This window comes from Alosa pseudoharengus, unplaced genomic scaffold (genome assembly GCF_046254945.1).
Source record: "Alosa pseudoharengus isolate Yale_2024_CS ecotype anadromous, Long Island Sound unplaced genomic scaffold, YU_APseudo_1.1 YU_APseudo_1.1_scf_5, whole genome shotgun sequence".
Lineage (NCBI taxonomy): Eukaryota > Metazoa > Chordata > Actinopteri > Clupeiformes > Clupeidae > Alosa > Alosa pseudoharengus.
In genome coordinates, this window is record NW_027468837.1 from 20956461 (window position 1) to 20971460 (window position 15000).

The window sequence follows — 15000 nt, forward strand, 5'->3', positions numbered from 1 at the left end:
CCTTATCTGCTAAGAGCACCGTGATTCCCCTGACAAGCGCTGCGCAACACGTAACATTTTAATAAGCACGCTCCACGGGGACCTAATAACCCCGCCGCTCTTGTGATTTGATTCATGCCACAACTGCGTCATGTTAATAATTAATTGAGAGTAAACAACAGTTTATGAAAGGCCAGCCGGGCCACGGGCAGATAATTGGCTCGTTAAGGAGCGCCCCCTAAGAGGGAGAGGGGCCCAGGACCAGCCTCGGCCCTATCCAATTAAAGACCCATAAAAATGGGGGGAGTCTCCCATAACGGCCTGACACACTTTTACTACGCTGCTGTGTGTGGATGCTGGTTTCGAGAGTGGTGGGGGTGACTGAAGAGTGTGTTGGAGTGTGGCACTTGTGTGAGTGTGTTAGTTAGGGAGTATATGTGTGGTCTTGTATGGAGTGTGTTGAAGTGTGGCACTTGTGTGAGTGTGTTAGTTAGGGAGTATATGTGTGGTCTTGTATGGAGTGTGGGCAGGCCCACACTGCACCAAAATATGTGGATTATGGATCGGCCTCTACAGCCATCTGAAGACCCACAAGTAGATGCCTCTACAGAGAGGACAGTCATACTCGTTTCGAGTGACCGATGATGATGATGATTGTATGGAGTGTGTTGGTTTATTCCTGTTGCCGAGGGTACATGGACCAGTAGACTCTGAGCTTATTTGACGTGGGAAGACAGTAAAACACAAATCACTTCTTCTCTAAGCTGTGTAACCTAATAGCCAACATGCATAGTGTTGAATGCTCTATTTTAAAACATGCAGTCTAATTTCCATTTCAGAATCGCAGTCATTCCGACAGGTAGTTGGCTTTTTTATGCATAGGAGGACATTTTATGAATGCAATTTATTTTTGATTCAGTAAGTTCCTTTGGTGGAAATTGTGTCATCACCTCTTGGTCTCCTGCTGGTTTTGTTTGTATGCAACACATGAATATGTATTTATTCACACATGCAAACACTCAAGGAGTTTTCATCGTGTGTGCATTCATGTGGACACCAATTTAAATGCATATAGACACACTCATAAAGACAGATAGGAAGACTTCAAAAGCAATACATAATCCAGACACACTCACGTAGGCACACGCTCACAGGTATACACACATACATTACACAGTCTCTCTTTTCTCTTACACACACACACACAGAGAGAGACACACACACACACACACACACACACACACAGGTGAACAGATCTTTTTTTTTCCCCCTCTGTAGCTCGGTCTCCTTCTAATTGCATCACATTCCACCTGACAAAAGGGATCATCTCCATTAGCATGTTCATTAGTGCTAATTACCCTCTGCTCTCCTTTCATCCATACCTCCCCCCATCTTCATTCGCCATCATTCTCACTCATCCTCCTTTTTTGCTCTCTCCCTCAAGACCTCTCCATTCATTATCCATCCCTTGTTCTGTCAGTTTTCTCCTCTGTCTTTCTTGTCTTGTTTATCGCCACTCGTGTCCCATCAACCCTGTCTCTCTCTCTTTTGCTCTCACTCTCACTTCTGCTCACTCCCTCCTTTTCGGCTAAAAAAAGAAGGCTGGATGTGAAATGTGACCTACATGTAGACAGGGTTTGGCTGGGGTTTTTTTTCACTCTAGCTGCTTTTCCTCTGGGCTAGCTTCTCTCTCTCTCTCTTTCTCTCTCTCTCTCTCTCTCTCTCTCTCTCTCTCTCTCTCTCTCTCTCTCACACACACATACACACACTCCGTGTGTGTGTGCTGTAAATAGGTATGCACAAATCACAAATGAGAACAGGTGGAGACTGAGCTCTATTACTTTATTAGTTGTGTTGGCTTAATGAGCACATTTCATGCAATCATATGATTACTCTTAATCAACCATCATCCGCAACTGACTCTCTTTCTCTTACACACACACAAACACACACGCACACACACAAATACATGCACACACACACACACACACACACACACACACACACACACACACACACACACACAAACAAACATAAATAAACAAACAAACACACACAATGCTCCCAAGAGATACTTTGAGACCTCCACAGGGTTTCTAACCGCTTTACATTGGCATCTCATATTTCACAGTAACGTGGGCACTTTTTGTTTCCGTACCACTTTTTTGTTTATTTATGAAACAAACTGTATAAAACCCCGAACCTGCCAAGCAGCCCATGAGTTGTGCTCATGCGTGGAGCCACAGTGCCGAGACCCGGAGAGCAGGCTTTTGCTGAGAAAGCCTGTTTGGAGGCAGCACCACTGATAACCACGATTCAATGACAGCAAAAACACTGTGCATGAAAAACAGGCCCCACTGAATATAGTACTGTCTGGAGAAATTCAACTGTGTCTGTTTGTTTTTTTCTTTACGCAACATTGTTGTTGTCATTGCATCCCCCCCCCCCCCAACACACACACACACACACCACACACTCTCTCTCTCACACACACACACACACACACACACACACACACACACACACACACACACACACACACACACACACACACCTCCCACTACCAGCACTCTCTTCTCTTTGTCCTGCCTTGATTAGATAGCCAGCACATTGTCATGCAAAGCAGGAGAGAGCACAGGGGGAGCGGGTCTCCATGCCTCATCTGAGAGGGATTGAATGTAATCCTCTGTGTTGCAGAGCGAGGAGTTGGTTCCCTTTTTTTGTGCATGTTTTTCCTCCTCCTTTCTCTTTTTTTCTCACTCTTGTTTTTTTAAGTGCTTTTTCATTTCCCAGTGTCTCTGTTCTGCAGGAGTCTCTTGAGCTGAGCACAAAAATACACGACAGGGAGATCGATGGATTTAATTCATGTGTTTGTTTTTAATTATGCATGTGTCTGGTAAAGGAGAGAGAGAGAGAGAAAGAAAGAAAGAGCGATACAGAGGAGAACTTGGCTGAGTATGTTTGTGCCTGTTTGTGTGTGTGTGTGTGTGTTTGTGTCTGTCCGTGCGTGCGTGTGCGTGTGTGTGTGTGTGTGTGTTTGTGTGTCTGTGTGTGTGTCTGTGTGTGTGTGTGTGTGTGTGTGTGTGTGTTTGTGTGTGTGTGTGTGTTTGTGTCTGTGTGTGTGTGTGTGTGTGTGTGTGTGTGTGTGTGTGTGTGTGTGTGTGTGTGTTAAAGAGAGAGGAGAGTGAGAAAGTAAAGAACCAAGGCAGAGATTTTTCTTTGAATTTTCATGCTTTGATTTCCTTTGCTTTTTCCTCCGCCCCCTGTCTCTTCTCGTCCTTCCTTCCTTCCTTCTCTCTCTCTTTCTTTCTCTCTCTCCCTCTCTCTCTCTCTCTGCCCGTTTCTGTGTTACTGTTCAAGACTTTTTTATATGATCATCCATGAAAGAGCTTTTGCACCTGTAACTCCATCATATCCTCTGGGGGAAACATCCTGTGTTCCTTTAGGGGGTCCCTCTCCTCACACACTGTAGGCATCTCCACCACGCCACTCCGCCACTGCTCTGAGGAATCACTGTGCATTAGCACGTCTTTTCTAGACAGGCTGATTACCTGGAAACACCATAGTGGCTATTCCTGGAAGCCTGCACACGTGGATGGACCCATAGTGAGCATGTGCATCCACTTAATCAGCAAACCCATTCAAATGAGAGGTGACTGACATTAAACAGCAGGCAGCCAAAACTCTGCCAAGCCAGCGTGTTGGTTAGTGTTAGTATGTGTGTGTTTGTGCTCGTCCAGGTTTGTAATAATGTGTGTGTTTGTGTGTGTGTGTGTGTGTGTGTGTGTGTGTGTGTGTGTGTGTGTGTGTGTGTGTGTGTGTGTGTGTATGTGTGTGTGTGTGTGTGTGTGTTTGTGTGTGCACAAATGGTAGGCAGTGGCACAACTGCCCAGTTGAGTCCATGTAGTGGACCACCACCAACAGAGGGGAATCTGTAGAGAGAGAGAGAGAGAGAGAGAGAGAGAGAGAGTGTGTGTGTGTGTGTGTGTGTGTTTACCTCATCAGGTGCGGGTCTCTGGCCTCTGCTTGACGTCGTTGCTGAGGTGTTTTGGCTCTAACCCAGTGTTACACCTGTGTGACTCATAAGAGCGAGGAGACTGGCTGCAATTGCATGGAGACCAGAGTGTTGTATTGACTGTTGAACCACACACGCTGACCCAGCAGTGATGTCATGATATATGACGCCCGTGGTGAGATGGGAGTCACGGCTGCTGGTTATGCTGTGGCAGAGAGAGCTGTGGTCACCATTAGCAACCAACCCGTTCGCTGGAATTGCCCTGCCTGCTGTAAACATGGAGGTGCCTTTTGTCTAAAGCAAACTTTTCACTTTCGCATTGGTTCTTTTATGTAATTTCCTCTGTACCCCCCTCATTCTCCCTCTCTATCTATCTCTCTCTCTCTCTCTTCATTTAACTCTCTCCCTCTCACTGTCTCTCTTTCTCTCTTTATCTCTCTCTCTCTCTCTCTCTCTTTCCACATAGCCTCATTTTTGGGCAGAAGATTAAGTAGGTCTGAAGGACCCCTGTTTACAGAGAGCAGCGCGCAGACACCGAGCACACCCTCCAGAATAACAGTAGCATACAAATGTATTCTCTTTTTTATCAGCCCGAGTCCTAGGCCAGAAGGAATGTGTTTACCATTCTCCTCTCTTACTGCCTGGAAACCTGAAGCTCCTTTCTCTTCTTCCTCCAAGTCTGCCAAGAGGCCCTGCTTTTTTCTAACAATATGCCTCCTCTCCTCTTTCTCTCGTCCCTTCTCTCTCTTCTCTGCTCTGAATCTCTATCTGTCTCTTTACTTTTTCACCACTTTCACTCTTTATCATTCGCTTCTGCCCTCTCTTTGCCTCCCTGCCTCGTTGTAAATTTTCAATGCAAGTCTTTCCTTTTCCATTTCGCTCGAAGTCCTACTTTTTTGTCTTTTATTTCTTTCCTCCTTTTTTCGCTCCTTACTTTTCTCTCTCTCTCTCTCTCTCTCTCCACCTTGCTTTTCACAAAACTCTTTCGCATCTCTGTAGTCCTGTTGCCGGGGGAATATTAGTCTGCAGACGGATCATTTAAGGGTCAGAACCCTGAGAGCTTTAATTGTGATTTATGGCTGAGGGGCACCCGGGCCCTCTATCGCCCCGAGAGTCGCTGTGATGGATACTGAGGAGCTCCACGGAGCCTCCGTCGGGAGTTTCCCCGAGCCCTCACTGTGGCTCCTGAGGGGAGTAGCCCCGTCCGCGAGCCCCAACCCCCCATCCCCCCACCTCATCTCGCCACCCCCCACCCTCTTCCAGCCGCCTCTCCTGGGGCGGGCAAGTGCAGGCCACATCCAGCCTCGTGCATGGAATGACAGAGCACAGAGGAGGAGAGGAGAAAAGGAGGGAAGAGGAAAGGAGAGGTGAGGAGAGGAGAGGACTCCTGCTGTGTTTCTCCTCTGCGGTGAGGTCAGGGGCCGTGAGCAGAAAGTCCGTCCAGGAAGTGGTGGAGGTGTATGTGTGTGTGTGTGTGTGTGTGGGGGGGGTGGGGGGGCAGCAGATTGTGGGGGGTGGATGGAGGAGAACGTCTCCTCACCCCTGCGGGAAGTATGTGTCATTTCCTGTGCTTGTCCCCTCTCGCCCCCTCGCTCCCTCCTTCTAATGGCCCTGGGGTCATCTATAAGTCATGTGACCCAGAGAAGGCATGCTCCTCCCGTGGCGGATGGCCTGCATTATTTATTCTGAGCATTCTGGGAGGGGGTCGTGTGGAGGGGAGGAGGTGGTGGGGGAGGCGGAGGACTAGCTGGATAGGCCAGACTGGATGGATGCACCAGGATGGAGGCGATCAAAGCTGACAGCCACCCATGCAGATTCATGCTGGGGAGAGCATGAATGTCATACATGCTACATCACACAGGCAGACAGAAATGTCATGAGTGATATAACATCCTCTGGATTTTTTAAAAAAAACTGTCTGTTTATTTGTTTTTGTTAGTTGTTTCTTCTCATTTAATTTCAAATGTGCTGACTTTGAAACAAGAAGGTCATAAAAAAGCACTTGCTTTCCCGCCATACTTGCTTCCATTTGAAAGATATGTCTTTACTTACTTAGTGGAGGACACAGATAGCGACAAACCATCCACACTGTTGACATGACCTCTGAGTGCCCTGTCACATGTCCAGCCTTTCCACAGGCTTTCTCCTGCCCACATGATTCTGCCCCAGGCCTGACTGTCCCTTGTGTGGTGGAGGAACTGGAGCTGGCCCATCACCACCCATCACCGTCCATAGTGTGTCCAAACAGCAGAGTTCCTAATAGCCTCCAGAGGGCCCGGCCGCCCGGGCAGGCACTGGAGTTCACCGGTCAGCTAATGGGGCCTGCAAAGGACCCTGTCAGGGCTGAGTCCTAAAGGTCCAGCTTAGGTGGAGGTATAGACAGACATAGATCTTAATCAGTTCTCAATAGGAACAAATGCCCCCCAGGTAAAGTGTAGACGTTAGTATAGAGAGATGTACATGCTGCTTTTTCTTTTTTGTTAAAGTGATGTTCAGTGAGTTGACAGTGTATGGGCAACAGCCAGAAAGAAACACAAACAGAACACTGTGTACTTTTGTTCCCATTGTCTGACATTCTTGTTATGCTGCACGCTTTTGTACACAACAAATGAATGTTTTCAAACATGAAGCCAGTCCCCTGCAACACCATTCCACCTCAGATCAATTCGGCAATGCCAAGAGTGTCAAAGCAACACTGGAGTATTTGCAAATTCAATACCAGTAAAACTAAGCTGCCTGGTTCAATCAGATTTCTTTTTGCAAACCACATTTTAGTTCTATGGCTTTAATTGGTTTGAGAATAGGGGTCCCATTTTGATGGTGAAAACAGCCTATTTTGCACGGGCAGGTTGTCTTAAAGACCGGCAATAATTTAAACTTTTCGCAGAGACATTGATTTTATATTCACATGCACCAATCGCACAAGCCTTCCCTATCAAAGCGAATGAAATACCACATTCCCTTCATTGGAAGAAAGCATATTTCTGCATTAGCACAGAAGCAGGAGCAAACATGTGTTAACCTGGGTTAATCTACCTCAGCTATCACTAGTGCATTTTCTGAAGAAATATATTTTCTTGCCTGCAAAAGGAATGCACTTACCCACTCTAAGTTTTAAAAAACAAAACAAAAAAAAAAAATGTAAAAGTTGAAAATGTAATTAATGCTGGTTAGCATAGTTACCTGAGATGAACCTCATATCCTTGTCTCAGTAAAAGCTTAAGATCTTTCTTTCAAATTGCCACACTTCAAAAGCATTTTAACAGGAGTGTAAAGCGGATCAGAAAAAAATAGAAAGCATACAATACAGGGGAAGCAAGGGACTGAGCCGTGGTGATAATAGCGCATCATTGTATAAGACAACCATTGAAAATACACCTGACATGTCATTGCTCATCTACCCTTTAAGCGTCTGGGGATCAGCTGATGTTGCTAAAGCATTTAGCCCTTCATATGCAAGTCCCTCATTTACATTCATCATAAAGAAGCCTGGCAGTCTCAGAGGTCTATTCAGCGTCCCAGCGTAGCACACAGTTAGTCATACAGCGTGGCGTTGGAATGGGTGTGTAGGGGCATTGAGCAGAATGAATCAGGAGGGTCCCAGGCCTCAAAGTAATCTTCACCTGAGCAGGGCACTGGAGACGAACCGCGCTCCGGCAACTCAAAGCCACCATATAACCCCTCTGCCTCCGCACTTCAAACTTTCAATCTCTCCCTTCTGCTCCCTCTGTCTGATGTAACCTTGGTGGGGAGGGAGATGGTGGGAGAGGGAGAAAGAGAGAGAGAGAGAGAGAGGGAAAGGGAGAGAGTGAGTGGGGGAGAGAGAGAGGGAGATGAAGAGAGGGCGAGAGTGAGTGAGTGAGTGAGTGAGTGAGAGAGAGGGAGGTAGAGAGAGTAATTCTAACCTTAAAAACCTGCTGATTGAGGCTGCTTTGGAGGAATTGGATTCTGCGTAATGCCTCTGGCTCGGTGCCCAGAGGCAGGCTGCCGAGAGGCGGCAGTTCGGCATCAACATCGACGGACGGGGTGTCTTCAGTCAAGGGGAGAGAGACGTGACCAACCAACCTCCACCCCCCACCCTGCTGCCCCACCCACCCTCTCCATCACCCATCTCTCCTTCCATTCCCTCTCTCCCTCTTTTTCTCTTTCTCTCTCTCTCTCTCTCTCTCTCTCTTTAGCCCAGCCCATCACCGCTGCATCTGTCTCTTTTTCTCAGTGTCACATCACCATCCTGTCGTTCTTTCATTTTACTCTTTTTTTTATTCGTTCCCTTAGCTTCCATCTCACCTCTCAGTCTTTAAAACATTTGCTGAAGCAGCACTCTCTCTCTCCCTCCCTCCCTCTCTCTCTTTCACCCTCTCTCTCCCTCTTTCTCTCTCTCTCTCTCTCTCTCTCTCTCTCTACCATCTCCTGTCCTGAGATGTGTAGAGGTGACAGCCAAACTGAGGCTCCCCGCTTGACTCACCAAAAGCTAGCCCAGCTAAACACCATTACCGTCAACAAAACACTACATTCCCCCCCAAATCCATTACACCACTATTATTATCATTACCATCAGTACACTCATAATTCTGCACAGCCACGGCGTACGTCACCGTCCACCCCATTTTGAACATAACTGGCAGAGCACAGCAGCAGATAACGGCACACGGATCAGCCTAGAGTGGAGTGGGGGGGGGGGGGGGTTAGCCTGCATGTGTTGTGTTGGAATGTAGTTTGTCTCTGCACGCCTCACCAGCTGCAAGCTCTGCTGGCATGTGTGTGTGTGTGTGTGTGTGTGTGTGTGTGTGTGTGTGTGTGTGTGTGTGTGTGTGTGTGTGTGTCTGCATGCATATGTGTGTTTGTCTGTGTGTGTGCACATGTGTGTATGTGTGTGTGTGTGTGTGTGTGTGTGTGTGTGTGTGTGTGTGTGTGTGTGTGTTGGCATGCTAGGGGGCTCCTGAAAGGCACCTTGGTTTGGGCGAGCGCGGCGGTGCATCCGGCGTGATTACTGTGCGTGGGAGCGCTTCTCAGACACCGCACAGGCGCTGATCTAATCGTGTGAATGTAATTACACTTTAATAGCCCAGCGTGCGCGGCGCCGGCATCTGTTTCAGCCCCAGACGGGCGAATAATGGCCTCTGACGCTGTCATTTCTTAATCACGCTGTTACAAAACATCCCCAACATCCCACCAACTCGCTCGCCCGACGCCGCGGCTGCGGGTGCTGGGCGCCGCGTGGCCCGGTGTCGCGGCCGCTTCAGCCGCTGAAGAGTCATTACACAGATTGGTCCTCTTCTGTGTACTAAATGTGTGCTGGCATTTAGTCTGAGGTGAAAATTGCAGCTCGCTGTGTGTGTGTTTGTGTGTGTGTGTGTGTGTGTGTGTGGGGAGAGACAGACAGACAGAGACCGCCTGTGTGTGCGAAAAACACCAATGTGGTCTCTAAGCTAATGCGATCTGCATCATTTACACTCGTGTTGTTCAGTTTGTGTGTAGTAGTTATTTTATGCCCTGTCTGTGTGTGCTTGCATGCGTGTGTGTGTGTCTGGGTGTAAGCATTTATATGTGTTTGTTTGCATATTTAAATGTGTGGGTGTGTGTCTGCTCTTATATATTGTATATATGTTTGCATCAGAGCCTGTATGTGTGTGTGTGTGTGTGTGTGTGTGTGTGTGTGTGTGTGTGTGTGTGTGTGTGTGTTTGTGTTTGTGTACATAAGTGCGTAGGGGATGTGTATGTATGTATGTTTATGTGTATGTTTGTGCGTTGGGTAGGTACTACGCGGAGTGTGTGATCCACATTATGGGATAAACAGAGGCAGCACACCATGAAAGCATGTTTATATTTCACGCTCTGTGCAGCTGGAGAGGCTTACTCTGTCAGCTGGAACACCAACACCTGTCCACTAGCCTGACATGGCAGCTTATGGCACCTGTGTGTGTGTGTGGGGGGGGGGGGGGCATGTGTGTGTGTTTTATTTGTGTGTCTGTGTGTGTGTGTGAGAGAGAGTTTTATCTGTGTAAGTGTTTACTCGTGTGATTGTTGTTGTCCTTGTGTACTATGCATGAATGCACACAGCTGCACTGTGTGTGTAATTTAGTTGAGTGCATGTTTGCAAGGACACTTGCATGATCTTGGCCACAAGATCACAGTGTGTGTGTGTGTTGTAAGCATATGAATCCTCTCCAAGACCTGAGGGGCTCATTCCATCTGGCTGAAGTTCATATTATAGCACATCCAACTGAAGAAAACATGGTTACCAATTGCTTCACTGACGGAGTTCTAACAGAGTTATCCAGCTGATTGTAATTTGACGCTTATAGAATCATCCTCCCCTGCATTAACTCTAATTTCCATTCAGGATTCCGAAGAGAGGGGCACTTGCTTTACAGAAGAATTATCAGCCACAGCAGCTAAGTAATTATCAGTAGCACGAATGGCATCTTCTTTGTCAGATCCTCAAAATCCTAAGAAAATACACAACAGGTGTTGCGCAGTATACTGGACTAGCTTTGGATTTTGGTCTGAATCCTTTGCCAACAAAAACATTTAGTTGTTTAGGTTTACTCAGGCAATTGTTTTTCATTTATATGTTTGTTGACATTTATACCTACAAAATGTGTGACTACTGGTGTGTGTGTGCGTATGTGCTTGTGAATGTTTGTGTGCTTGTGTATGTTTTTGTGTGTGTATGTGTGTGTGTGCTCTGCATCCAGTCACATTGGGTTTTGTGTGTCGTCTCTCTCCCCTGCCAAATCATCAGATATGAGGCAGGCAGCCTGAAACAGTACACCCCTGCGGATTGCATGAATTCCTGAAAGATGGAGATTTCTGGCTTCCACTTTCACAGTCCAATTTCCAGTTTCCCATATAGTCTATTCCCATAAGTAATATTTGTTTCAACCTGTTTTTCATTGACTATGCATGGCGGAGAGAGCAGGCTGGGAAGGGAAGGGGCGGAAACTGGGAGTGAGCGACTGTCTCGGGGGGAGAGGAGTCAGACCTGGCGCCACGCAGAGCTCTCTGCTAGAGCTGGGTGCCGGTCTGGACGTGGGCAGGGAGTTCCGCATGGGTCGCAAACGCTTGACCTCAAGCAGCAGCACAACTATCCACTGCAGGAAAAAGCCTGCATTTCAGTCTCTGGGCAATGTGAAAATGAAGGATCTGACTTGGCCGTTAACGAGAAGCTACTGGTTGTCACACACAAGAATTGTGATGAAACTTTGTGTTTGTGCTTGTGATTAAGCAAACGTGCAATGTTAATGTGTGTTTATAATGTGTGGGTGGGTAAATAACACTAATCTGTGTAAATAGAGTATGAGTAACAGCATACAAGGCTGCATGTAATTTATGCAAACACTTCCAACAGCAATTTTACATACGATCTACAGTAATGTATGTCTGTAATATAAGTGTAGTGTATTTGTGTGAACGTGTGTTTCAATTGGCTCATCATCTCGCTGTGTCTGTGTCTTGTGTCTCCTCCAGTGCCTGTACGGATGCTATGTCCACTCCTCCATCATCCCCACCTTCCACCGTCGGTGCTACTGGCTGCTGCAGGTGAGTCTCCTCCGAGTGCCTCCGTTATCACAGCTCTGTCTCTCCCTCTCTCTCTCTCTCTCTCTCTCTCTCTCTCTCTCTCGCTTTCTCCCTCTCTCTCTCTCTCTCTCTATGAGCTCCCCCTCTGTGGTCCATTCTCCACAGGGGCTGTGCAGAAGGAGGGATGTGTGATATTGTGTGTTTTTTCCCTTTCTTTTGACGCTCGATAAAGAAAGCGACATGACAGCCCGGAAAAAGGCTGATTCTTCGCACCAGCTGAGTGGGGCTGACAGAGTCATGTCATGCCGTGCGTGTGCCATAGGATCAGATGCTGTCTGTGAGGCTCAGAGCAAAACAAAAAAAAAGCACACACAAAAAAATCATAACAATGTCGTGTGTTGAAATGGGCGCTCAACTGTCTGTGGTTGTGTGTTGACCCCTGTCGACTGTCCACCTTCGCCCAACGACGTCTCTCTCTCTCTCTCTCTCTCTCTCTCTCTCTTGCTCTTTCAAAGAGAGATGGTGCTTTTTTCAGCATCGCAACCCTGATGCAATCAGCCACATGCATTCTGACGCGTAAACGCATGTTTTCTTGTGAAGAAAACACACGGCTGCTCGCGTGTGTTTTACCTCCTTGAGTTCTGTCCGTCCGCTGCCCCCTCTCTCTTCATCGCCCCTCTCATCCGGAGCGGCCACTCACCCAGGGCTGTCCGTCCTCCCCTCCCTTCCCTTCCCTCGCTCCGCGTCTGGCGCCGGCATGGAGAAACGGTTGAGACGGGAAGAGAGTAAACATGTTTGCCAGAGTAAATTGCCAGTCAAGTGCACAAGTCACTCAGAGCAACAGCAGATGAAAGACTCCTCATCTCATCTCAGGGCCCAGATGAGAGATGTCTAATCAACAGAGGTGTAAAGGAGGAAGGAGAGAGGGGACGGGGACGAGACAGCAAGAGAAGAGGGGGGTCAGAGAGAGAATAGAGAGAGAGAGAGAGAGAAAGAAAGAGAGAGAAAGAAAAGGGTGGAAGAGAGACGAAGGAAGAGTGTCTGTGGATTTAGGCCATAGGCTGCATAAGCAGCGTCTTTATCCGGTTAACCGGGAAAATTCCCAATGATGATGGAGCGTGATGGGAAAGGAGGGATTCTGAGTAATGAAGGAATTGAGGGGGTGGGGGGGGGGGGAGAGGGAAATCTCTCATTCAGCCAGACGTCTCCCGTTTCCCTGCTGTTCTCTGCGCTCACGCGACGTGTGCAGATTCCCTCTCCGCCTCAGTGTTAAGGGAAGTTGGAGAGACGCAGAGGAAACAGCAACGGAAAAATAAAGGCTGACAGTGCCGGCACCATCAAACAGCTGGCGCCGTTTCTTTCATTCACAGTTGGTAGACTGAGCCCAGGGGAGCGGCAACATGTTTATGTGCACACCGAATCTAAATATATTCCGAAAAGCGCTAAATGTATTCGTGGAGGTCCTTCCTCGAAGCTTTGTGTATTGTTTGAGGTTTACCGCAAACAGTCTAGTTGCAGTTGTCAGGTTTTTGTCATCTCGCTAACCACCAAGATGGGAAACACAAAACCAAAGGTTAATAACAAACGCTCGGAAAGAGCGATAGACTTTGGCTTTCATCACAGCGGCACCACGGGCTTGGCTGCTGTAACGTAATGAAGCACGGTGACTAGAGGAAAAGTGCTCGTCTATCTCGGCGCCCCGCTACATAGTTAACGACTCTGGTGACAGGAATGACAGTAATTAGGTTCTTTTTCACATTGTTGCACCGTGGTCCCATTTTGCGTTTGCCCACGGAGTCCGTTGATGTAATAAACACGCAATAACAATAAGTCACAATAAGAGGCACCTCCGGAGAGAGGCCAACCGAGGGGAGAAAACAGAAACGAAGAAAAGAGAAGAAAAAGTGCAATAAAGAGAGGATACAGAAAGAAGGAGGGGTTGGATGGATCCTCCAGAAGGAGGTGAAAAAAATGAATCCCTGAGAGTCCGGTGCGTTCACTGATTAATCACTTTTCGGTTGCGCGGCGGAGGCTTTCCCCGCTCTGGACACGTTGGCTGAAATGATGGATTGTGGCGGAGAGTTCTCCCACATCCCAATGAGAGGCCAGCACTGAAAAACTTTCTCTCGCTGTCACGACCCCGAAAACTTTCTACCTCTCAACGCACACGCCCCAATGAATTTTCCCCCATAGCGCGTCCACATCACGCCACTGCAAGTGGACAGCAGCATCAAACTCCTGGAAACCTTTCTGCCCTGGAACACACACTTGAAGGGGCGCTTCAGCCTCAGGCAGCACAAATGATCTCCAATCTGCAGGATTGCAGCAGCCTAGAATGTATAGAAAATGGTAAATCAATTCCATAGCCACAGCCTTACACAACAAGTAAACAAACATGGCAGACCTTGAGAAACACACAGAAAAAGCAGGATAACGGGGTCAGATTCCAAAGAAAAGAAAGGTTGAATAAATGTTCACACTCACTTATTTGCAACTTGATATAGGCCTAGCATTTTTGTATATCAATATTTGTATGCTCTAACCAGAATTTAAACACTCACTAATATGTATGTGACATTGGCTTCCCAACATATTTGTCCATCTTCCTGTTCCTGACAGTTGGCTGATCTTGCGCGTGAGCTTTGTATCCTATGTCATTAGCTTCGCCCAGACAGTATCCTGTGTGTGAGTGTTTTTCTCGTCGTTACTGAAACTGGATCCGGCTGCTTGGCATACGTGTAATTCTTTTTCATTGTTGCCTCTGGCCTTCCAGGAGCACCCTGAGGCTACTCACATAGAGCCTCAGCCACATACACGCAGGCCGAGTTGTTTATTTGTTGTAGGCTATCGGCTCCTCCTAGACAGCAGGGCTCAGTGCTCTCGGATGAATTCTGAAGACACCGTGACAGCAAACATGATTGCTGTTTACCAAAAGGCTGGGCAATATAGCCTACTTTCAGTTATTCTTTAAAAACATGAGCACTTATTTCACTTAACCACACTGCACAAACTGTAGGATACTTTTTTATACCATGAGTGGTTTCTTTCCTACTGGTCAATGGGTCATGCAGTGACTCATATCAACTATGGCTTATGTCCAGCTACCTTTCCCCTGCCAGACAAGGGGAAGTCAGGCTCAGAGTGATGCCGAGTTGCCGACTCTCCAAACCTTTCTCCTCTCTAACAATAGAATTGTTCAAAGAGCTCTCGTTGCTAATTTTGTGGCTAATTACAGCTAATGTTTAATTGCGACTCAAATAGAAGACCTAGCTTCAAACACCAGTCCTGCAAGGGATGTTGGAGTTAGCTGCTGAGTGCTGGCTCCGGTCTAGTTTGTTCTGGTTCTGTGGGCTGTCGGCTGGAACAGCTTCGGTCTCTGGAGGGGACAGAGAGAGAGAGAGAGAGGAAGAGGGCCGCCGACTGCTGCAGCTGTGTGCCGCCGAACTAAAAAGAAACAGATGAAAAACATCACAGTTGCCTCTGCT

General features: G+C 47.5%; 1 protein-coding gene across 1 annotated transcript in view; it reads left to right on the forward strand.

The window, feature by feature from the left end:
- Positions 1-15000, forward strand: part of camta1b (calmodulin binding transcription activator 1b) — a 230175-nt gene that overhangs the window by 185151 nt on the left and 30024 nt on the right. The window contains exon 6 of the mRNA XM_076269177.1: positions 11465-11536. Within this exon, the coding sequence (XP_076125292.1) occupies positions 11465-11536 (72 nt within the window). The remainder of the gene's footprint in view (positions 1-11464; positions 11537-15000) is intronic.